The sequence below is a fragment of the Clupea harengus genome, chromosome 15 (genome assembly GCF_900700415.2).
Source record: "Clupea harengus chromosome 15, Ch_v2.0.2, whole genome shotgun sequence".
Classification (NCBI taxonomy): Eukaryota; Metazoa; Chordata; class Actinopteri; order Clupeiformes; family Clupeidae; genus Clupea; species Clupea harengus.
The window spans coordinates 19,811,066-19,836,849 of record NC_045166.1 but is presented as its reverse complement, the minus strand read 5'-3'; the positions used below and the strand labels follow the sequence as shown (position 1 = coordinate 19,836,849).

The 25,784-nt window shown below is 41.7% G+C and overlaps 1 protein-coding gene across 1 annotated transcript; it reads left to right on the top strand.

Moving 5' to 3' along the window:
- The first annotated feature begins 1,495 nt into the window (after positions 1–1,495).
- On the top strand, positions 1,496–21,916 carry selenoi (selenoprotein I). The gene is made up of 10 exons (XM_012832049.3): positions 1,496–1,741; positions 12,649–12,717; positions 13,299–13,407; positions 14,120–14,194; positions 14,917–15,179; positions 17,739–17,847; positions 17,971–18,019; positions 19,063–19,243; positions 19,500–19,682; positions 19,988–21,916. The coding sequence occupies exons 1-10, from the start codon at positions 1,685–1,687 to the stop codon at positions 20,093–20,095; spliced, it is 1,203 nt and encodes a 400-aa protein (XP_012687503.2). The 5' UTR covers positions 1,496–1,684; the 3' UTR covers positions 20,096–21,916.
- The last annotated feature ends 3,868 nt before the right edge of the window (positions 21,917–25,784 follow it).

The following is a 25,784-nucleotide window of genomic DNA, read 5'->3' as shown; positions in this document are numbered from 1 at the left end:
CATGCCATATGCAACAGAGCACAATTCTGAGTTAAAATCAGTGTGCAAATAAGATGCAGTTGATGCAGTTAAAGTGAGTAAGCTAAGAGCAGCTTTGGATTCTGTGATGGGCAACTTTAAGAAGTATTCAATATGTTTGGGAAACAAGAGTTATTTATGTTCTTGGGTATAGGCTCGTTGTGTGATGATAGGTCGCATTGTGCAGACCTTTAAAGAGGAACTGCAACCTTAAATATGTTTTTTTGAGCTGTAAACTAAATGATATGACTGTGATGAAACACATCAATGCTGGTGTTAATATTGGCAAAAGTTGCATTTTTATTTAAAAAAAAAAACATCTGCATTTGTAATGGCTCAACAGGCCATCCACTGTTTAAAATCATCCTGAACCTTGTGAGGCTGATGTTGATCTGGAAAGAACCATTTTGGACTTATCTACATCATGATATACATACATTCAAATGGAGTAAACGCTCAGCCCCTCCCCGCCCCCCATCCTTGCCCACCTTTTAGCATTTTTCTAAAATGATGCAGTGGGTGGAGACTCAGAGCCAGGGGGTGAACTTACACTTTAAGTGCAAAGTAGTGATGCACAACATACTTATTGAAGAGGTGTTTTTTGTAGCTTAGTCTACCTATGTGTTTTGTGATCTAGGCTATCATTCAGATGGCTGAATTGTGTTCTATCAGGCTGTTGGATTTCATAACCTGACCACCTCCCCCAGTTCTACAGATATTCTGTATGAAATGACCTGCAATGACCAATTCTTACCAATAGAGATCAGTATTATATAAAAATATTGAAATTTGTTGAATGTTGATTTTACACAGTGGATGTCATGTTGAGCCATTTCCAATAGCCATAAAATGCTGATTTTCTATTAAAATGGTAATTTTGTCCATATAAACATCAGCATTTATGTGTTTCATCACAGTGCAATCATATTGTTAAGTTTGCAGCTCAAAACACGAGAATAAATGTTAGGCCTAACTAACCCTTGCCCGCCCAAACCTCGTCCAAAACTACCATTAAAAAGATATTAGATCCAAATCTTCCTAAAGCACTGGGCCAATGGGAAAGCACAACTGATTCATACACAACAAATCTATTTTATTTTTCAGAAGCAGATAAAAGTGCTTGTCAGGCGTATAGGCTACTGTATATATGCATTTTGTTGTAGTACAGACTAGTAAAATAAATGTAATCTGATGTTTTATGTTTTATTGGTTGTTCGTTGTTTTTGTGGTGATGACACAAGATATATTTTGTTCTTAGGAGTCTCCTTTGGGTAGCCTATGTTGTTAAAGCTTATATAAATCTCAGACTTAAAGGTTCCAACAAATCTTCACGTCTTTATTTTGCATACAGTTCATATATAGGACGTGTAAATTGTTGATACTTGAACAAGGTCTGCGAATGTAACCTAGTCTGAGCATGTAGTAGACTTTTATCTTGATTACACTACATATTTCCCAGAATGCCATGAAAACGGAACTGTAGCGATGACACCAATACACTCACTGGCTTGCAAAAAGAGCAACACCCAGGTGGCGTGAGCTATCAGCTATTTTCTCCGAGAGACTGTAGGCTTGGATAGTTCACCCTCAAGCACTGCGGACATCCTGAGTCGTGATCTAAAGGGTGAATTTATCTGGTTGCTATTGGAGTGCTGGACCTGCCATCATGGCCTTTTACGAATATGTCACTCAAGAGCAACTCTCAGGTTTTGATAAGTACAAGGTAAGGATGGCGTGATGTTTGTCTAATGCTATTTCTTTTTATGTCTCATATAACGTTAGAGATTGAACTGCCTATCCGGCTAATGTTAGCTGTAGCTACTCCTGACTTGAACTATCCATTTCCCTGTATGAGAATAAGCACATATTAGCAATAGTAGCCAGCTAGGCTAACGTTACCTAAACTATCTAACTGACCGGCATTGTTCCCAGATTAATTTTGACCTGCATGGACTACTATGGATTTAGTCATCTATGTCTAGATTCAGTTACATTCCTGTTCGGTTTCAAAGTACATTTGTCGCACATAATTTTAGCAAGTCAACGCTAACAGTGCTTTGACTGTTGCTAGCTAGTTGTCCATGCCCGGTAACGTGGTCTACGCCTATGTCTAAGCTATCGTTGACGTTTAGCAAATGCCGGTCCCTTATCTCGCCTACAACCATATCAAAACTGTAGAGGGTAGCGTGGATAGTGTGAAGTGAATTAGGGATTTGATGTGTAGAAGATTCCCATGATCGCTTAGCTCAAAGAGTGCCGTTTTCAAGGTGTATCTCATTTAGGGAAGATGATTGACAACAGGGCATATCTTAAATGGCAATGACACTGACACTCACACTGACTGTGGGCAGTTAACGTTAAGATAACACAGGGCATAAACACAGACGAAATAATAACCGTTAACTTACACACGCTAACATCAGACCCATCACACACACACTCTTACTGGACTCAAAAAGGATGCACAACCTGACTGCTAACAGCTAAAAAAAAAACAGCACAACACCCGATGCATGCTGGGACCGCACGCCACAATACTTATAACTAGTTATCTGTCTAGGTAACTGACCTCTCTATACTGTTAAAAAAAATGGTTTTATCATATTTGCTGATCTGTTGTCTGGGTTTCAAGCTGTAGTAACTGCTAAGATGAGCTAGGTAATGTTTCTTAGAGATTTTGGGATGGACAATATCCCCAGATATATTTGACCTAAGGTCCAAAGCCCAAGATGTGTAACGTGGCTAACTAGTCTTCGTCATCACATGTTGTGCAAACTATTTTTTGAGATAATTACGTACCCGATTCGCTCAGAGTTAATTTGTCACTGCTGTTTTATTCCTTCATTAACTTGCTACTTCCTCCTGCCTTGAATCTAAAATATGTTAGCTGGATGCTTGACAAACCTTTACTACATAACTAACCTGGATAAGTATTTTCGAAATATTATGTGTGAATGAACTGTTAACAATGAACTGTGAAGGTGACACGTTTGTGGTACAGGCATAGTACCGATAGCTACCATTGTAAAACTCAGGGAGTTTAGAAGTGTAATCTTAAATTCATCATATCTTGCTGAGTACTGTTATTACTACTTGCTGACTACTGTCAAAGTAATCATGTACTTCAACGGTGACATTCCGACAAGCTTCTTTGACTTTATTTGGCAAGCCTAGCCAACAAGTATTCAGCATTCACTTAAAGGGCTTCCTTGGGTTTGGGGAACTTTGCCCCTTCTCCATAGTTTGGACTTTGCTAAGGTCCTTCTAGGCATAACTCCTGACATACCTTTAAAAAACAGTGATTCCATACTAGTGACACTCCTCTACCTCCAGTGCTCAGTGAAAAATGACATGTCTAGCATGAGCTAGTAGTGTGTTCCCCTCAAGAAACACAGGGCGATCACTTAACAAAAAGCCGTAAAGTGGTCCCACCCAGTTTGTAGGGTCACTGTGCGTAGCTTATATTGTGTGTTGACCCATCCCTGTTGTAAAGCAGAACATCCGACACCATGAATGCGACTTAGACAAACAAAGGACTGAATTCAGTGTCGCTGATAATTTCACTCATATGGTATGATTTCAGGGTCATGCAAGAGCCAAAGAAAGTGGATTGATTGTGCCTCCTTCATTTTAAAAGCTTAATTGCTCTTGAGCAAAGTTGAGGACAGACAGACAGACAGACAGACAGACAGACAGACAGACAGACAGACAGACAGACAGACAGACAGACAGACAGAGGGAGGGATTTGTGCTTTGCATCTTATACTGAGGAAAGGTGGATGTGTGTATTATTTATATGTATGCCAAGTGTGCCAGCCATCAGGGCCAGTCACCTCACACACTCTTATGTAGTCAGCTTACACACACACTCGTGCGCAGTCACTCCAGACACCGTCACCTCTGACCTTTTACGTTGGTGTGAGTTTCAGCCAACTCGAGCAGAGTGATCCTCGGTGTCCTGCCTGATTTCTCCTTCACTCGCCCACTCACTCACACACTCCCTCACTCACCCAATCATGCGTATTAGGGGTGGTTCATGAATTCCAGATGTTAGGGGAGGGGGTCAAAGGTCAAATAGTAGTCCAATTGTTGCTTGAAATGTCTATCCCTAATACTTGTGCACATTTGTGGTACACAGTTTGTTGCTTTTTCTCTCCCAAATACACTCTGCTGCGTCACTTTCCCTCCATTCATCAAACTTGTTGTGTCTTCACATGTTTTACATTCTCTCACACACTGTACACACACACACACACAACCACACCCCCTACATCAGTGGTCACCAATCTTTTTTGGCCAAAGATCACAACCTCTGCCGTGGTGACAGGCAAGATCTACCTATTGAGGCGTTGAGAGAAAAAGACTGTCCAGACTCCAGACTGTACTTACAACTTAACTTTTTATTTAGCCTAATTGTAATTGAATGAAATGAAACACTTTGGTCCAGCTTTCAAATTGATGTGACCAAGAACACACTAAATCACTTAATTTCAGTGCAACATAAAAAGGAAAATATTTGTTAACCGCACACAATATGAACAAGAAGGAACACATTTGCAATGAGCAGGCTGGATATGAACTGCTTTATTTATCAACTGAAGTTACAACACAACACTGACAATCTTTGTTTTCAGAAAATTTTACAGTTGTTTTGAGGCCCCCATGTTGTCACTCTTCAGAGGAGAATCAAGGAGGAGCACATCTTGCAATTGGCTACCTTAGATAGTTTTTCTAATGATTGAATGCACCTTTCTATGGAATTGAAGGCTTAACAAGCTAATCAGACTAATTATGTGTTGCAATTATTCAGTATTGAGTAGTTACAGGTATTCAAATCATGAAAATGATTAGGGTGCCTAAATATTTGCACAGCCTATTTTTCACATTTGACTTCATTTCACACAATTAAATACTGCTACACTAAATATCTTTGTCTGGAAAACACCCCAGTACTCAGTGTTAACTAGAAAATGAATAATATACCACTGTGATCTTTATGTGGTGAAGACAGAGTAAATTATCATGCAGCTTCAGAGGGGTGCCAAAACTTTTATTAGGACAGTATGCGTGCATATTAATATTTCGAAAAACCAACGCGGTAATTGGAATGAAGTGGGAGTGGCCGATAACTAACATAAGCGCAAACGTACTCATGTAACGTGTCACCTTTAATTAATTAATGAATTCATTCATTCATTCATTCATTCATTAATTCATTAATTAAGACCTTTGTCAGGTTTTTAATGGCACACACGACACACTGGAACACACACGTGCATATATGGAGGCGACACAGGACACACACACACACGCAGGTAAGCCTGAGGTCGCGGTGAATTTATTTTCTGCTTTTTCCCATCCTTCCTCAAGGACCCCCCCCCCCCCAGGAGCAGTGGGCAGCTTATAGCGCCCGGGGACCAAGTGAAGTGAACTGTCCATCTGCCATGTTGCAGTGTTAAACGAGTCGTAGAAGTAAAAATAGACAAATATCTGTCTGGAAAACCGTTCGTTTGGGTAAGCTAATACATAACGTTAATCTATAAATAGACTTAGGATATCGTTTTTTTTACAAACTGGCCGATAACCAACATAACAACGACATCCAAGAGAGCTCGAGGATGTTATGCACGCGAGTTGAGCCTAGTTGCGAGCTGTCAGAATGTTGGAAATCTCTCTACATTGGGCAGACATTCTGCAACTTTACCCAATCCGACTGAACATGTTGAACTCTTCCGACAGTACCCGACAATGACCAACCAACACCAACTGCTGGCGCACGCTGACCCAACTGTTGGTGTTTGTTGGAGAATGTTGGCATTTGTCGGGGCAGTGTGCAAGCTGCTTTAGAAGGGGCATTTAGTAGGAAGGGGTACATTTGTGAGAAATCGTTGGTGATTACGTTCACATCAACTCTACGGACATCCTCGGATTTAAATAGGCCTAGCTGGTGTTCATGAATCAGGCAGAGATCTTTTCTGACGTTGGTCTTCCGAAGTCCGTAAGAAAACATTTCAGAAGACACTTCAGAAAATGTTCAAATATATATATTTTTGTATTTAAAAAAATTATAATTTTGGAGATCGACAGGGAAGGTCTTCGAGATCGACACGTCGATCGCGATCGACGGGTTGGCGACCTCTGCCCTACATCATCTGGCCTTAACTGCTCCCTCCCAGTTTTCCCGCATTAATGTGTGCATATGGATCCCCTTCATATAATGGCAAATAGCAGCATCATGTTGGATGTAAATTAGTTCATTTCCTGGATGCGCTGTGGGGTTCTTTACTGTCTGTGGGGTTCTTTACTATCGGTGGAAAGAAAAGCACTACTAATTAGTTGAGACTTGTATGAAAAGGGTCAACTCTCCTTCTCACTTTTTCTCTTTCTTTCCCTTTCTCTCGCTCTTAGTCATCTGTTGTCCCTTTCTGTCTCTTGTCTTCTGTCCCTCTCTCTCTCTTTCTCTCTCTGCCTTGTTTTCTTTGCCTTTTCTTCACCTAGAAATAGAAGCACAGATGTTGTGTGTGTGATCGTCAGATGGTGTGATGCACAGCAGGGCTCCCAGTGTATTGTGTCCAAGCTGGGAATAGCTTGTCAGTGGGAGATGCTGAAATGGAGAGTTCAGCCAGTTCACCCACGTGTTACTGCCTGTTTATGTGGGACAAATTACTCCGTGTATTCCTCATTGAAATATGTGGGATAGGTCTCTGTGTGTCTCTGTGTTTCTGTGTATGTGTCGCTGTGTGTCTCTTTGTATGTGTGTCTGTGTATGTGTCTCCGTTATCGTGGCTCAAAAACCGTGATGTACACCGACCCATGGGCCCACTGTACCATTGCAACCATAGTATGTATGAGAGAGACCGAGAGGGAGCTTGTTCTCAGGACATCTCTGGATGTGTGTGTGTGAGTGATACAGACAGACAGAGGCAGGGAGGAAGCTTCTTGTCAGGACGTGTGTGTGACCGACAGACCGAGAGGGAGCTTTTTGTCAGGACACCTCCACGTGTGTGTGTGTGTGTGTGTGTATGGGATAGACAGAGAGCTTTTTGTTCGGAGGGGGACGGAGAGAGAGAGAGAGAGAGAGAGAGAGCTTTTTGTCAGGACACATCCAGACCTGTGTGTGTGGAGGTGAGTCATGATCAGGCCGCCCTCACCATATGACTCATAAGCAGCCCTCTGACACAGACCCTGACTTGCCTCTACCTGGACCTGCCCTGAGGAGCAGCTCAGAAAGCATGTCAGTGGATGCACTCCTGTAATTCCATTAAGCCTCCTGCCTTACTCTGTTTTAAACACAGGTAATGCAATACTGGGGGGGGGTTCTTACTACTCCGCTGGTCAGGTCAACATCCTCCTCTCCCTAAGCTTGCGTGGTTGTTAAGGCAACCCGTAAAAAAAATACACTTAAATTCCACTTTCATCCCAGTCAGTTTTGATTAATTGCTCATAAGTCACCGCTTCCCATCCTGCTGATTTCCTGAAACGGAGAGCCTAGTGGTCTATTTGCTGATTGCTTATGTACAGCACTCATCACAGTAGAGATCCTCTGTTTGTGAGCATGCAGTGCAGTGTGTTGTGTTGTTGTGTAGCCAATTAACCCAGTAATGCCCAATTTATACTTCTCTGTTTTCACGGAGATGGACACATGGCCACGCTTTGGCAACACCTTCACCGAGGTGGAACGCCCCTCCGAGCCCCTCGGAGATCTCGACGTACACCGACGTGCACCTCCTGAATTTTCTAACTTTTCGGATAGCTACGGATTAGGGATGGGCATAATTAAACGACGATCGTTTAATTGATCATTAAGAATTTCCTCGATGACATTATTTTTTCATCGATAAAACGAATGCATGTTCTGTTCCGTAGTGTGCGTGTAATTTATTTATTTTAGGGCTGTCAAAGTTAACGCGTTATTCTATGAGATTATTGTGGCCGAGATTAATGCAATAAAATATTTGAACGCAGTTAACGCAACTTTGTTTACTTTCGGTGTGCGTTGACCCATGGCACGAGACCGCAGAGTGTCTGCAGTCAGTTAGATAGGAGAGACCGAGACAGTAGTTGGAGATGAAGAGAGCTGAGGGATTGTTGGGCGGAAAGTTTCTGTTTAAGAAGCAAAATGACGGAACAATCACCTTAATTATCACCTTAATGCAGTGGTTCCCAAACTTTTTACAGTCCCGTACCCCTTCAGACATTCAATCTCCAGCTACGTTAATGCAAAGCACCCGACAGAAAGCAGTCCCAGGTTAGATGGTCACCAACCCACACTCCACGACTTCTCTAGGAAAATAACTAGACCAGTCCGTGAAAAGGTTACCAACGCTGTAGCAGTTTGGGTTGCCGGTGACTGTCGGCCCATCAACATAGTTGAAGACGGTGGGCTGACTGAGGTGATTCAATTGCTTCAGGGGACAATTCTTACGATTTACCGTCGAGGGGCAACATTGTGTCTCGCATACATTTCTTGTATGACGGCGAGAAAGCACGAAAAAAATACAATTAAACTACAGTGTCTAAAATACACGCTGTCTGAAGTGATTACTTGTTAATTTATAAGATTTAGTCTTTAGAAGAAAAACAAACTTTTAATCGCGATGAATCTAGATTAATGAATTTCAAAATGTGAGATTAATTAGTTATTTTTTTTAATCTATTGACAGCACTAATTTATTTATAATCAGATTTTTCACGAGGGTCAGTTGTGTTTATGAGCACCGGCTTCTAGCTGTCGGATCCTCCGCTTTAGAGTATAGCAGCGCATATTTTCAAGTGTAACCATTGAACGGATCCCGTTTAACTGCCACATGAGTTGTCCATCTTGTAAGTTTAACTGCCACAAGAGTTGCTCATCTTGTAATAAAGATCTCAATGAGGAAACACGCTGTGTTTTTTCTATTTTCACTGCATTTTAATATAGCCTATAAATAGTGAATTTTAATATAAAAATATTAATGATTAATCGAAAATCGATCGTTAATTCTCCCGACGATCGATTAAGACAATTTAATCGAATGCCCATCCCTACTACGGATACCCCCTTGGCTGTGATTGGTCCGCTAACGACATCATTTCCGAACGACTTCATTTCCGGAATCTCACATTTCCTGTTTCATTCCCTATCTGTTCCTATTCTGTTAAGTGTGGATCAACCGCATTTTTCTGTCCGAGCCGGCCCGCGTCAGACAGAGTAGTGTCTGAGCCTGGCACGAGCCTGACGGCAATTAAAATATTGTGTCCGAACCGACCTGAGCCCCACGGAGTCAATGTCTCAACTGTTCATACTACTGACACATTTACATACGTTTTTTATGAATAGCCTGCCTTTATTAAACTCCAGTATCAACAGATAAATGCACTTGCTCACACAAACAAGCGCCTTTTAAACGCACAAGCGCGCACAGGAGGGAGATAAGCATATTGAAATTAAATTATTCACATTGCAAGAACGGAATAAAATTGCCTACACATTACACACGCTAGGCATTTGCTATGCCTAAATAAAACTCACGTTATATACTACACCAGAAGTGGCAGAGCAAATAAGTCTTACCATTGAAGATTTTTTTCCTTGAAAAAGTGCACGGCAACGTTCGTTATAAAACTATCTACATAGTCTAACCATCAAGGTTTAATCCATGTTGTTGTGGAGAAAGAGGATGGCATCAATCATATTTCATTAAAGCTTCACACTTCTGACATTGGACATATCCAATAGCCTCATTAGAAATCCGCATCGACTATGATGCCATCCGACAGAAATATGTCCATACAGTAAATTTCCCCTCGTTAAGTATCGTTTTAAACTCTCAGATGACTTTTTTTTTTTTTAAACTTTCAGTGCACGGCATTGTTTGTTATAAAACTATCTACATAGTCGATAGAATCCGCATTGACTACTAAGCAGAAATCTCTCCATACAGTAGATTTCCCCTTGTTTTGTATTGTTTTAAACTCTGCAGTAGGGATGAGAATTGATAAGATTTTAACGATTCCGATTCAATAACGATTCTTGCTTATCGATTCGATTCCTTATCGATTCTCTTATCAATTATTTTTGGGCAAGGGAGAAAAAAAAAGAGTACAAACGAGTTTATTTACATTCATTTCCTTTTATATAATATTCTCTGAATAGATGATGCACAGCATACAGTATGTATGTATACATTTACATGTTTTAAATAACCAAAAACAAACCTAAGAATACTCTCAAAGTAGGGTCCAGAGACCCATAGCCTAGGGATCCTTTTCCTTTGATGGGGTGCCAGGGGGTCCCAACAAAGAAAAAAAGTATTTGTTTTTACTATAATTCCAACCATAAGTAACAGAATGTATGACTGATTTGGTATTGGGTTTCATACAATTGTTGGAATAAAACATCTAAACTCAAAGATGTCATCAGATGGGGGAGCCTGGAAAATAATCTTATCAAATAGGGACCCCTCCCTGGTCTAATTTGTGGCAGTTTAGTGGTCCTTGATATACCAGTTTGAGAACCGCTGTGCTAAATAATATTTGAACATGCTAATTACAGTGCTGTTTTTTTTTTACGTGAATTCACCTTGAACTAAAAATAAAACTAAAATAAACAAATAGTGAAAGCTGGTTTACACAATGAAACAAATGGCACTAACACAATAGACTGTTAGAGTTTACCTTCGATATTAACAGATGAAGTGCTAACGTTAGCTGCGGTGCTGTTGCTTGGTTGAGATTCATTAAAGTTATCTTCACTCCGTAGCACTCAAAAACTTGACATTCCTGCACAGTTATTGCATGCAGTATGGACAAATGTTTCGAGTAATGGTAGTTTTTCCCCCCTTTGACGAAAGAGACGTTTTGCAAGCATTGCAAGTGGCCCTGTGGTCATCTTTTTGCGTGAAATATAACCACACTTTTGAACACCTCTGCCTAGACGCCATGTTGGTTGCAGTCTAAAACAAAAGTTGCGTGCGCGTGACATACCTAAACGGCAGTTACATCGAATAAAAATAATAATAATAATTAATCATTTTTTTAAGTATTGATAGCGGAATCGAAAAGAACTTTGGCTAACGATTCCAAGGATTCCCATCCCTACTCTCCAGATGACAGTTTCTTTTTAACTTCTTCCATGATACCAGTTTGCCGCCTGTAATCGCGTTGTCACAGCTAGGACATGAACAAATTCCCGCACACATGAAGAAGGCTGTTATCCTAAATGTGATTTATTTTATTCTCAAAAATGAACTTCTCCATCATGTGAAGCAGACACGTTGACTTCACTACTTATTTAGATATTTAAATATGGAATGTTCAATGCCTTATCGCGCTGATGATGTCGGTCTTGACGTTCAGATGTTGCGCCTAAACTATCTATATCATATCGTCTCGTCACATGATCAAATAGAGACTTGACATTGGACAACAGCATACATATTACCCAGCAATCATCATTGCAAATCTGAATATGACAAAAATACCAAAGAAAATAAGAACGTATTAATTTCATTGAATCGTTTTTTAATAGTTTCTATAGTGTATGTAAGATAAGCATATAATTTTGTTATAGATTGCTACTATTTTTCCCACAAATAATACCTACCATGATGGAGATAAGTATAAGTATAAGTCGACCTTAAGGGTCTGATGGGTCAGGATGTTGGGCGGGTTCATGTTTGTCATTAGGGACTGATCAGAGGCCATGTTTACTGGTGAGGTATGGGGAGTGGCACTTAGAAATTGCTCAATTTCCAGAATGCATTAGGGCAGTATTTCTTTGTCAATTTGTGCTGTACTTGAAAACCTATACATACATACACACACACACACACACACACACATAGTTCGCTCTACTTAATCTGGTAGACTAAAATGACTCGCATCCTAATTGTGTAATACTGTGTTGTATTGTTACCAGGGGCATGGGCATTCCCCTGCATGGGTGGGTCTTCTGGTAGTCTGAACACACCATTATCTGGGCTAAGCAGAAGGGCTTAGCACTGAATTATTGTCTGGAATGTGGTGATTTTTCATTGGTATTCTTGCACATGATTTGTGAAACGCAAATTGCAAATTCCGATGCATGTTGTGATCTATTGCATTAAATAGTGTGTACAGCTAGGGTTGTCATCCTAGCAGCTTATTGTTAAAAACAATGTTCAGTTCAAATAGGCTATCGTTAACTTGAAAATGACAGGTTGGTCTTTTGGTGCCTAAAGCCATTCAGTGTCTTTGCCCTAAAGAAGGCCCCTAAAACAACATTAAGGGAATATCACAGTATAACACGCATCCTTTAAAACAATTTCCAGACCCCTAAGGTCTGATCAGAATGGCAGGCAATTGCAGGAACATCTCAGTTAGAGACGATGAAATAAGTTAATAAGAAGAAATGCTGATGTTGACTCGATGTTGAAGTAGAAAGAGTGTCAGAGAGAGATTGGGGTGGTATACTGTAGGCAACCAGTCAGGCTTATTTATGCTGAATAGAGGTTATAAAATATTACCCAATGACATGTTTATGCTAAGAATAGGATGTGTATAATGGTTGTGTATAAACGTCTGCTCCTCTAGTCCAGCCTGTGTTATGTCACTTGTATCTATCTCACTTTCTTGTTCTATCTTCTTTTCTTCCGTCTGATCTGTCTTCAGTACAGTGCTGTGGACACCAACCCACTGTCAGTCTACGTCATGCACCCGTTCTGGAACTCTGTTGTCAAGGTGAGCACGACCCAGGCAGGTCACTATGACATCCAAAGGTGTCCATGGCATTGCAGAACTCCTCACTTACACTGAATACAACTGAAGACAATCCAGGAACTTCCATTACATTTTAAACTTTGGCGGAATTAATGTGTGAACGTCACTGAAGTCCAAAATACCTAGTGCTTCAGTGTGTTAGTAGGGTCAGTCATTTTCTGTTCAATTAAGCACAACATCCTCCTGACATGCCCATGAGTTACATAAGCAAGATCAGTCTTTGTGTCTGGCTCTGTCTCTAAATGACTTTGTCCACAGGCTTCCTGTCACCCACCCACCCACCCATGCCATCTGCCTTTTACTCTAATTAAAATGCATAAATGCAACATTAATGAGTTTTCCAACAAGATCTGATTACTCGTGCTCCGTGTTTGACCACCTTCTCTCTCCCTTTTTCTGTCATTCTCTGTGTCTCTCTCATCCTTTCTATCTTTCTTTTTCTTTGTCACTCTTGCACTAACTTTTCTCTGTCTGTATGTCTCTCTCTCTCTCTCTCTCTCTCTCTCTTTCTCTTTCTCTTTCTCTTTCTCTCTCTCTCTTAGATATTGCCGAGGTGGTTGGCCCCAAACCTCATCACGTTTACAGGGTTCATGTTCCTGGTGTTGAACTTCCTTATTTTGTCTTTCTACGACGTTGACTTCTACGCCTCAGGTGAGTGTGGTGACCTGTGGTGGGTTGGCTCTGAACACTCACACACACACACACACACACACACACTGGAGATAAAAGTTTGTGAATCACTCGTAATCTCTCCAGCTCTTGTTCTCTGTTCCTCTCTCTGGACACTCTCGTTGTCTTGGTGGTCTGTGGTATTCTCTCTCTCTTTCTCTCTCGGTATTTGGACAATTTGTGTTTGTGTGGTCACAAGGTTTATTTGTTATTTACAACCCTATGATTCATATTTAATACATGCTCTCTACCTCATTCTTTCTCTCTCCTTCTCCTTCTCGCTCTCTCTCTCTCTCTTTCTCTGTCTCTCTCTCTCTCTCGCATTCCTTCTATCAACCTCACACCAGCTGACTACACACACATACACACACACCCACTTACACACCCGTGCAGCACCAGGAGTTCTGTTACATCACTTCCCCTGCTGTCTCTGTACATGCTACAGACCTCATGAAGCTCTGGTTTGTCTGTGTGTGTGTGTGTGTGTGTGTGTGTGTGTGTGTGTGTGTGTGTGTGTGTGTGTGTGTGTGTGTGTGTGTGTGTGTGTGTGTGTATTGTATAGTACAGTGTGTTGTATAAAGTTTTCCCTCCTGTGATCTTTCTCAGATCAGGGACACGTGTGTGTGTGTGTGTGTGTGTGTGTGTTTTTATCCATTGCCAAACACACTTACTCACTCACTGTTCTCTTTCACAGCACAGGGACATATCCACGTGCCCAGTTGGGTTTGGGTGGCAGCAGGCCTCTTCAACTTCTTGGCGTACACATTGGGTGAGTGTGTTTGTGTGTGTGTTTCTATACCAGGACTGAACTGTTTCAAAGTCTGACTGCTTGAAAGGGCAAATATTGACTCTGTATAATTACATCATACACACAGCATACGTTATATAAGCTTATGTTCAGGGGATTTGGCAGACACTTTTGTCCAAAGGGACTTACAAAACATGATGGAAAAGATATGATATTAACAACACTGTGCATAATACAACCGAATGTGCATAACAATATGCATCCCTGTCAGTCTTGGAAGAAATTAGGTTGTTCTCTCTGTTAATCACAGGAACAGATACACAGCTGCATATTGCCAGCTTAATTGCATCAGGGACAGAACAGGACCTATAAACCTTGTTAGTCAGGGTTGTTGTGTACTGCTGGCTTAAGAGGAGCAGTCTGGATTCCTGATCTCACTGGTCTTGTCCATTTGTCTGCTTGTTTGATTAAATTCACGCTTTGCAACAGATGTTTTAAAAGCAACAAGCATGCTTGTTATCCAACTGGTCAACTCTTTCCACAGCACTTTGCATTACCACAAACCCCAGCAGTTCCCAAACTGTCACCTTCTCAAATAAGTAGTCATGCGTTAATATGTCTTTGTGTGTGTGTTTGTCTGTGTGTGTTTGTCTGTGTGTGTTTGTCTATGTGTGTGTGTCTGCCTGTGTGCGTGTGTTTGTCTGTGTGTGTGTGTGTGTGTGTGTGTTTGTCTGTGTATTCAGATGGAGTGGATGGCAAACAGGCTCGCCGCACCAACTCCTCCACACCACTGGGGGAGCTGTTTGACCACGGACTGGACAGCTGGGCGTGTGTGTTCTTCGTGGCCACGGTGTACTCTGTGTTTGGGCGTGGGGACACGGGTGTGAGTGTGGTGACGCTCTACTACCTGCTGTGGGTGGTACTCTTCTCCTTCATCCTCTCGCACTGGGAGAAGTACAACACCGGCGTGCTCTTCCTGCCCTGGGGCTACGACATCTCGCAAGTGGTGAGCCAATCATGTGCCTCCATACTGCACCCAGTGTCTCTCTCAGCCAATGATGGTGCTTCATGTTGGGGAGTAGTGTTGTCTAAACTAGTGATTGGGAGTTATCCCTAAGACCAGGGCTGCGGTCGGATAGTCCGTCCAATCGCCTCTTCCTAACAAATTTTCCTTGACCTCGATGGAAAGCGTCATAAGGTCAAGGAAAGATGTGAAGGAGAATTCATAATGAATTAGGAAAAGACAAGCACAGTACTAAGAGGATCTGACCGCACTTTCACTAGGCTACTAATTATGCAAAGGCATATTGACGTGGGTCATGTTGATCTGTTGTTGATTGGTTTGTTGTTGTTTCTGCAAGGAATTGCGGGGCAGTACTAACTCAGTTTCTTTGGTAAAGGATGCTTCAGTGTACCCTCTGCTAAAGCAGATATGAAAGGAAACATTGAGACACCTTTCCGAAGCATTTAGAGAATTCAATCAGCTCAGTTTCACTCAGTTAGTGACTTCACTTCCTAAGCAAAAAAGACAATCCGAACCCATGGCCCAGGACGACGGTTGAAGCCCATAACCCAGGCTATGGTTGTGTGCTCTGAGTTCACTGTAGTTAATCATTTCATAGTCACATGCATATTGTTAATGTAGATTGAGTTGTCCGGTTCATATGATCAGCAGAGAAAAGTGTGCCGTTTTGCATGGTAGTATAATATGAACATTCAGCCATACCTGTGATATACATAACCTCACCATGCAAATTTCAGCTAAAGCTGTGAGTGTCTTTTCAAATCAAATCAAATCAAACTTTATTTGTACGGCGCATTTTATACAAGGAGGTGACACAATGCGCCTCACAGTAGGAAAGAAAGGGGGGGGGGGTTTACAAACACAGATTTTCTAGAGATAAATAAACAGGAAATAAAATAAACGTACTAACCGCACTAGCACCGTAAAGGACTACTCAGCACGGTCATCGTCAAACTAAGAGACAGCTGCTGGGTGGGGGGTGGGGGGGGGGGGGGGGTTACAAACACTTGTAAAGAGACACAGATAAGTAAATAAATAAATGTTACATAAATGTTAAGCAAGGCAGTCAGAGGGACTGCAGTTGAATGGATGATAAGAAAAGACTCTTCTTTAAAAGCCTTCTAAAAAAAAAAAAAAAAAAAAAAAAAAAATGTATTGGCATGGCCATAACGTTCTACAGCAGGGACGTGCACAGGTATTTTGAAGGGCAGTTGCTCTGCCCGGGAAGAAAAGGGCAACACATTAATTTTTGTCACCACCGCCGCCACGCCCCCGTCCCCTGGATGCATATTTTGCCTATATCACTTGAAACTCTCACTAACCGCCGCCGCCACGCCCCCGTCCCCTGGACGCTTATTCCGCGATTATTTGATCTAGGCCTACATGAAGTTCTGCAGCCGTAATACTATTTAAAAATATATATATTTCCTTCGGAGGGGCAACTTCAGTTGAGGATGGCAAACGGGCAGTTGCCCGAGCAACCTTAGCCCCCTCCTGTGCACGTCCCTGTTCTACAGTATTGCCAAAGCATTTAGGTTGGGTGGATACTCTATACACTAGATCAGAAGGGAAAGGGAGAAGTGGTGAAACGATGAAATAAAATCTAAATAATAATCATCAAGGAAGTAGGATATTAACAACAACAAACATGAAAATATGTGAATGTATGGTCTGTCCCTCATTTTATAGCAGGAAGTCACATATTGTGCGGTGAGAACGAGGCATTTCTCATTTTCTCCAGTGAGTTATGACAGCTTCTCCTCACTGCTTGCTAGTAGGAACTCAGGGAGGACCTCACCCATCATTTTTAAAGTAACCATAAAGAAGCCGACGCGAGAGCACTTATTACTAGCATCAATGTCTAAGCGTGTTATAACAAGCTTGCTAACATCGCTAACGAGATGTCTTGCTAGCGGCTAAACTTGTTTACCTGTTGAAATTTGCTTACTTTGTTTATGACAAACTAGCGAGTCAACAACTTTCCTAACACAGTCAAACATCAAGCAAGTGCAACACAAGACAAAGCAAGACAGCAAATAAGTTACTGAAAAGTCCAGCAGAAAGTAGCCCCCTACCTGGCGGCTCCAGAAACTCCATAGTGTTACTTTAAATAGTTTCTTCTCATGTCCTCATATTTTGTGCTGTGTCAGGAAGTGCAGCTGTCTCTGCTGTTCCTTGATCGCAGTGGGGGCACAGTCTGTTTTCCTTGGGCAGGCATGTTTGTCTGTGCCTACCCACCTCTATGGCCAGGCTGTGTCCATTGAGTCTGTACTTTGTCAATGTGGCTCTCAGATTTTTGTCTGTCATTAGGGTCAATTAGCGTGCTATAGTATCATTTCTGTCTATGACCAAATAGAATTGCATTTTACTTTCTATTTTGTTTGTGTTTTCCAATGGTTTATGTAATTTTGCTTTGTTTTTGCAGTTTGGTATCAGTTTTATCCTAGCTCTCCTTCTTCCCTCCCTCTCTATGTCTCTCTCTGTCTTTCTCTATGTCTCTCTCTCTATGTCTCTCTCTCTGTCTCTCTCTGTTTCTCTCAGACTATCTCTATAGTGTACATAATCACAGCAGTGGTTGGTGTGGAGACATGGTACATGCCCTTAATCATGAAAATCCATTACAGAGACCTCTTCACTGTCATGATCACAGGTGAGCCCTCGCTGGACATCAGCACACATGCCCGCCAACAACAACAACAAAGCCTGATCACTATTGTATGGTTCAGTGTTGTCTAACCTTATTCTGATTGGCTGCTTTTGTTTTGATTGCCAGGTTGCGCCTTGACGGTGACCCTTCCCATGAGCCTTTTGAACGTTTTGAGGTAAGAGCCCTAATTGAGCATAGCAGGCCTATTAGATCTGCTACCGGCGGCCATGTTAATGTTCCCTCCTAGCCTTTGCCTAACTTAGCCACCGCATCCCTCTGTTCAGTGTGTGCTGTGTGAGTCGCATGCGGGGATGTCCGTCTCTTTGGAGGTTTTCCGATTGGTTAATGCAGTCAGATCATATTGAAATAGTAGTTGCGGTTGTAGTTCCAGAACTTAATGAGTGTTCTCAACGGAGGTACTTTATTTTAACATCTGAAGAGGCTGGTATCCAAAGGGACATGAATGTAAGGAGACGTAGAATAGGCTGTTCTCAGCGAAGGTGATAACAATTATTTGTGGTACGACAAGAGTTCAAAGGTCACTATAATCCTTTACAGCAACTGACTCATACTTTCTTTATTTCTGTTTGTCTGTCTCACACTCTCTCTTTTCTTCTTCTCTCTGTCCCTCCTTCACACCTCCCTCCCCCCCTCTCTTTCAGTTCAATTAAATTCAAATAAGTTTCATTATTATATATAGTGCTGCCAAGTAAACAAAATAGTGTGTCAAAGTTAACATATTTAATACGCATACCGTTTATATGACAATAAAATAAAAACATTACTACTGAAAAGGACAGTTTGCAAACCAAGTCATTGTAAGGCATGAAGGGTCACTCACATTTTCAGTTTATGGTACGAGAACAGGTATTGTGCTGCCAATTTTGCACAACTTAACTAACTCTCACACTGGAGATAAAAGTTTGTGAATCACTCGTAATCTCTCCAGCTCTTGTTCTCTGTTCCTCTCTCTGGACACTCTCGTTGTCTTGGTGGTCTGTGGTATTCTCTCTCTCTTTCTCTCTCGGTATTTGGACAATTTGTGTTTGTGTGGTCACAAGGTTTATTTGTTATTTACAACCCTATGATTCATATGTAATACATGCTCTCTACCTCATTCTTTCTCTCTCCTTCTCCTGCTCTCTCTCTCTCTCTCTCTCTCTCTCTCTCTCTCTCTCTCTCTCTCTCTTTCTCTCTTTCTCTCTGTCTCTGTCTCAGGGCGTACCGCAGTAACACACTGAAGCACAGCTCGCTGTATGAGGCCCTGCTTCCCGTCCTCTCTCCGATGCTGCTCTTTATCCTCTCTACCCTCTGGGTGGCGCTGTCCCCCAACGACATCCTCCAGCAGCAACCCAGAGTCTTCTTTCTGATGGTGGGCACAGCCTTTGCCAACGTCACGGTGAGCAACACACACATTTACAAACATACACACAAACACTTACACACACACTTACTTGAATACAGACTTACTTTAATTACTTTTTTAATGCAATGGTGTAAGCTTTGTTGATTGGCATTTTAACATTGTATGTGTTTTAGTGGTATAATCATGTAAGGAAGTTGAAATAGTGGTCTAATAAAAGGGTGTTAAACCTCTCTTTCTCACTGTCACATTCTCTCTCTCTCTCTCTCTCTCTCTCTCTCTCCCCCTCTAGTGTAAGCTAATAGTGTGTCAGATGAGCAGTACTCGCTGTCAGCCCCTCAGCTGGCTGCTGCTGCCCATGGCTGGCCTGGTGCTGCTGGTGATGGCTGGGATGGTCACACACAGCGAGCCTCTGCTGCTTTATTTGTGGACGGCCACGGTCGTCCTTGCACATGTGCACTACGGGGTGTCTGTGGTCAGTGTCACACACACACACACAAACGCCTTGCACACACACACATACAACCCCCCCCCCCCCCAGTACACACAGACACACACTCTCACACAGACACGCTAGTGTTGTTCTCTGTCTGAACTGGCGCAGTTGTACTGGCATATGTGCACTGCGGTGTAGACACACACACACACACTTTTTGCTACCACACATACTTGCGCTACATCATGTTGGTGTGGTGAGCCCCAGGAAAAATGATGGGAAAATTAGCTTTTGTCAAATCTCTCTCTCTTTGTCTCTCTCTCTGTCTCTATATGTCTGTCCAGGTCCACCAGCTGAGTGACCACTTCAACATCTATGCATTCTCTCTGAAGAAGCCCAATTCGGACTGACAGGAGGAGGAGAAAATCGGCCTGACGGCTGCAGAGGTCTAAGCTATCCCAGCATCCTCCTCTGCAGCTCGCCGACACTTCACCCATCAACATGGAGACACGCGTTCCCCTGCCCTAACCAGAACTAAATTTAAATACAAACTAAACAGTTTAAAAAAATTAAAAAAAAGACACGAAAAGAAATAGGAGTCTAACCTAACCAAACTCAGCCCCACACAGCCCAGGGACAGAGCTGCACCACAGGACCTATGTCTCGCCAGGACTGCGCTGCTACAAAGGACCCATGTGTCCCCAGTTCGGAGCTGCATCACAGGAACCCCTCACGACCCCAGCACGGAGCTGCACCACAGGACCTATTTATCACCAGGCCAGAACTGCACCGCTGGACCCATCTGTCCCTAGCACAGAGCTGCACCAGAAGACCCTCTTCATTCACAGCTTGGGCCTGCACCACAGGACCTGTTCCTCTGTTGATGGATGTAAATCCTCTGTATGCCAGCTCCGGTCCAGTCCGGACTGGTCTGCTCCAGACGGGTCCAGTACCTCCACGGTTCCTCTGGCCACCAGGCTCTGAATACAGTCAAGCCCCAGAGGTGTGCTTGTTTCCTAAGGAAATGTGCTTCCAGCTGAGATAGTAGGAACCTAGGGTTGTACTGCTGCTGCTGCTGCTGCCACCATAAACCCCACTGTGTTAACGGTTAAATTACACACACACACACACACACACACACACACACACATTCCCTGGCTCTCATTTTCAGATGCTCATTTGGGAGTTCTGTAAATCTAACACACACACACCCACCCCCACACTCAAACACACCAACATATCTGTATTTCAACAACTTGAATGTCTGGTACATTATTGCCTTGTGGGATGATGGAAGTTCTGTTTGGGGTACTTGTTCTAACCTCTAACCTCATGCTTGACCCACTGATGGCCCTGTCAGTGTACATACAGCGACTGAATGCTCTCTCACTCGCTCACACACACACACACACACACACACACACACACACACACACAGCACTAATGATTTACATCTCATATGGTCAGTGGGATATTTACTGAATATCTACTCAGCAGACTTTGGGTTGGTAGTATATTATTTTTATATATGGGATGCTGGAGGAACCCAGGGAGTTATGTCTACATCTTGCAGCTTACAAATGAAACTTTACCAAGCAAAGGTTTGAGAATTGACTGAAGTCCTCATTGTTTTCCCACAACTTGAAGACTGTCCTCTTCATCTGAACTAACGCCAGTGTAACTGTCTTAGGCTCTGACCAACCAATCAAGGACCATAACCAATAACCAGAGGTAAAACCCTCTCTCTCTCTCTCTGTTAAACATTGAATTAGAGGTATTGACCTTCGACCTGACTACTGTACATGGGATTCTGGGCTTTTTTTCTGTCTCATTCATTTGACAAAAGTATTTTCCTTTAACATCAGTGGTGATGTGTCAGCATGCCGGTTTTCTGTTCAAACCCCCCCCCCCCCCTTCTGTTCCTCTTTTCTGTTTTTTCTTTCCTCCTTTTATGCGTCACTAGTGGGCTTTTATTGAGTTTATCTGCGCTTAAATGAAGAGTGCGCTTCAAACCCTGTCCAGGAGAGGGCGCACTCTGAGTCAGCAAGCCATCGCAGGCTTGCGCCGTTCCTTAAACGCGATAAAACCGCTAGTACCCCACGGAAGCGTCCCGAGTGACTTGCAAGTCCCCTGTAAAGGGCACAGCACACCAATGATGTGTAAACGGCAACGTGTAGTGTGCATGACAGGGTGAGTGAGAGCTGTTTGGAACCTAGCCATTTTCTTTTCTCGTTTTGTTTTGTTTATTTGTTTTGTTTGTTTTTTGTTTTGTTTTTGCTCTTGCTTCTTTGGTTCTACCTGCTTGCTTTGTACATTTTGTTTCAGCTGTTCCTGTTCATGTTTTGTTTTGTTTTGTTTTGTTTGTTTATTTGTTATTATAAATTATGTTTCTTAGGTTTGTTTGTTTGGTTATGAAAGGTTGTGTGTGTGTGAGGCAGTGAATGTGGAAAGAGTGAGTGGTGTCAGTGGACAAGTGAACGCTTTCATGCAGGTTTCAGAGATCTGTGGTTCAGAACACAGATATGCGACACACACACACACACACATTTACAGATGCAAGTGCACACACACATATATCACATCAGCCAACAATATTAATTTTTTTTCTAGCTCTTTTACACAAACCCAGTTTCACTCAGGCACTTTTTTTCTAAATAAAGACACACATACGTGCACACACACACCTGAACCCGTTTCTTCTGAACCTTTCTCTTCAATGGCACTTTACTCCCTGTTGCCATAGTACCAGCCTCAGCGTGCATGTGTGTGTGTTTGTGTGTGTGTGTGTGTGTGCGTGCGTGTCTGTACATATATACTGTATTATATTCTCTTTTTTTAAGTTTCACTTGCTTCAAATCCAAATGACCTTACTTTCTGACTGACCTCATTTTAAAGGTATTGTTTTGAGACCAAAACAATAATTCTTGTCCATACTCAAACTCCCAGAGTGTTTTTTCCCCAGGCAGTGCCCAGTAACACACCCTTTGTGGAATTTCAAGGGACTAAACGTACAGTTTTATTCGTTTAAAAATGTAGATGAAAAACTTCCAGTAATGAAATATGTATCTGTAACCATTCAGAAGAGGTCACCATGTATTTATTTGATGCTCTTGCCTACGTAATGGAACTATTCTTGACACCACTAGTAATTTGATATAACCAGTATGGCGCTGTAATGTGTACTATGTGACGTCTCTGAACGAATATTTCCATAATGCTGATGTTATGTTGATGTGTAACGGAGGACTTTCGACAATGTGTGGTGGAAAAGAGCAATCCGCCGGGCGTGTTTTAAAACCCCTCTTCTCGCCACGGACCGGAGAGGATGAGCACATTTCCGCTTCTCATCACCAGGGGGCAGCAGTACACCGCGTAGTGTACAAGTGGCTGAGTTGTACGATGATTAGAAAACGCGCAAGATTGATTATGTTCATGATGTAGAACAATGGGAGACTAATTGATTAAAAATGTAATTAATTTTAACGTTATGTATTTATCTTAAATGTAAATCAGTGACTCAGTTTACCATTATAATTTGTTTGACTAGACCGCTCATTCTCTGTCGTGGTCAGTTGAGGGACGCCGTAGACAACGTAGAAAGAGACATTTTTCTCTATATGGGAGAGTCATAACTGTACCAGGTGCAAACTCTGAATGTGAACGGTTATAGCCTATAGATTTTTTTTTTTGTCAACGCGTAATGCTTTTTGTTTTGTTTTCTGTCAGTGGTTCACGTCCGTCGAGAAAGGTTGTACTTTCATTTGAAGACTCCTGCATACCGATGTGATGCTTGTTGTAACTGTATGATGGTAAAATGGCAACTGTGAATCCGTACAATCATTTCATATTGTTTTTAATTTGCGTCTGATATGGGAGTAGCCGTCAGCCTCTTAACCACTGTCGCCCAAATAAATGTAGCCTAGAGTGTGGAATACTGGTATACAGGTACCAGAAACAAAACATGGACTACAAGAATATCAGAATCTACCTACTGTAACATTTGAATAAATAAATGGACCTACGCTGCAATATGGCATGAGTTATTACTCCAGATTTTCACATTTTTGTTTCCTTCTGTGTTTGAAGGATAAAATAATATCAGACCCCTTGCACCTAGAATGATTTTCTGAATAGACCAGTTTCTTTTAATGACACCTCACAAATATCATGACCAAGCAACTAGCAGCCATAAATAAGGTCTTATAATAACGTTTTATTAGTAGGGTTTATGTTTTATTAATTTAAGATTATAAATAGAGTAAATAGAATCATGCAATACACAGACCAATACACAACATGGACTACAGGAATATCCGAATGATCTACCTACTGTAACATTTGGATGAATAAATGGACGTAAGCAACAATAGGGCATGAGTTATTGCTTCAGATTAAAAAAAAAAAAAAAAAGTATCTTCCAAAAATACTATCAAATCCCCTGCACCCAGAAGGATTTTCTGATTAGACCAGTTTCTTCAGTAACAAATCTCATAAATATAGTCAAGCAACTGACTGCCATCAGTAAAGGATTACGTGAACGTTTAATTATAAGCTTTATGTTTTTATGTTTCTGATTGTAAAATTGAGCTCTAGTCACTGTCTGCAAAAAGGAAACAGCGTACATGGAACCGAATCACTCAAATCTGTCCAAGGAGAAATTGGTAATTTCTCGCTTTGAAATTAAATTATAGGCTAGCCTACTGTTCCATCAACAAACTGTCAATATTAATAAAACGAATAACAGTTTTTAGTACGGCTTTTTTTTGTTTACATAACTTTTTATTTATGCCAACTACGTTTACTCTGATCCAAGCACTGTCTTTTCTTTTCTTTCGGTCGAACACTGCTGCCTAATTCGGGCACAATGCGCTGGCTGAGAATCAGACTGCAGACGCGGAGACGGAGGCGTTCGGGCTGTGCCTCATTTGAGCCCAGCCTACATCCGACATCTCTCTGCAAACCAAGCGAATGGCTCATTCCCCTTCTAATCCTCTTAACAGAAATCAACTATTCTCCAGACACCGAAATGTAGAACAAGAATAAAATCACTGGTAGGTTTGGCACCTTGTGCTCAGAGTTATTTTCAGTATGAATTTTCTTTGCTTGAAATTGGAAGTGATGGTATGGCTACAAACTCAAATGTTGTAACATTTTATTTTGATTACTTTTCTTTTTTATTAATTAATTAATACATATATTATATGATTTATCATATATAATTAGCCTCATTTCTATAAATGGGGGTAGGCTATTCCGCGCTATCCAGGAAGGATACTGCTCACATATGAAGCACAGGACACCATCACAAGGTTTTTTGTTTTTTTTTGTTTGTTTTTATGGGGATCGTTGTATGTATGGATGCGTGCCTTTATAGAACTGTATAATAGTCTAGGCTAAATATTACTATATAAATTAGTTGGTCTATACACGTTAAAACACGTCAGTCTTTCTGTAGAATTTTTGAATGATCTTGAGGGCCTAATTAATTATGGTTAACATGGGCTATGTTTTTAATTCACATTTTATTCTGCCAATCCGTAACCTGCATAGCAAATCGTTTAGTTGATGACCAGGCCTTCATGCAATTTCTTGAACGCCTTGATTTTGGGGGCGTTTGGGGGGTATCGATTACAGTAATCTTAATTAGTAATTGGTTTGTTTGCTCTTCTCTTCTCCCCTGCACGGATTCTCTTACCTGACGCCAGTGTTTTTGTTTAGCGTAAGAGCCGGCGGCGCCTTGGACAAGTATCAGCCGACTCCGAGAGGTGTTCCTTCGGCATCTGGATCCAACACTACACCACTAGATAGTCTACTTGATGTCACACACGTCAACACATTCTTGCATGAAAAATAGACCTGAATAAAATAGATTAGGGTACGTTTATTTTCAAAAGATGTGAATGTGTTCGTTCATGCATGACTCAACGGGACAGTTTTAGACACACAGTTTTCTCACTCAACACAAAGGCTATTTCTTAGACTGGGCATTCACTTTTCTTCATTTTAAAGTCTGTAACTGACCTGCCTGCCAATTTCGTAATCCACGGCATGCAGGAGGTGAGTCCAGGAACCGGTTTTATGGAATTAGCTGGTGTTGATCTTAAACTGACAGTTAATCGCAGGAGGTATGAATTAAACAGG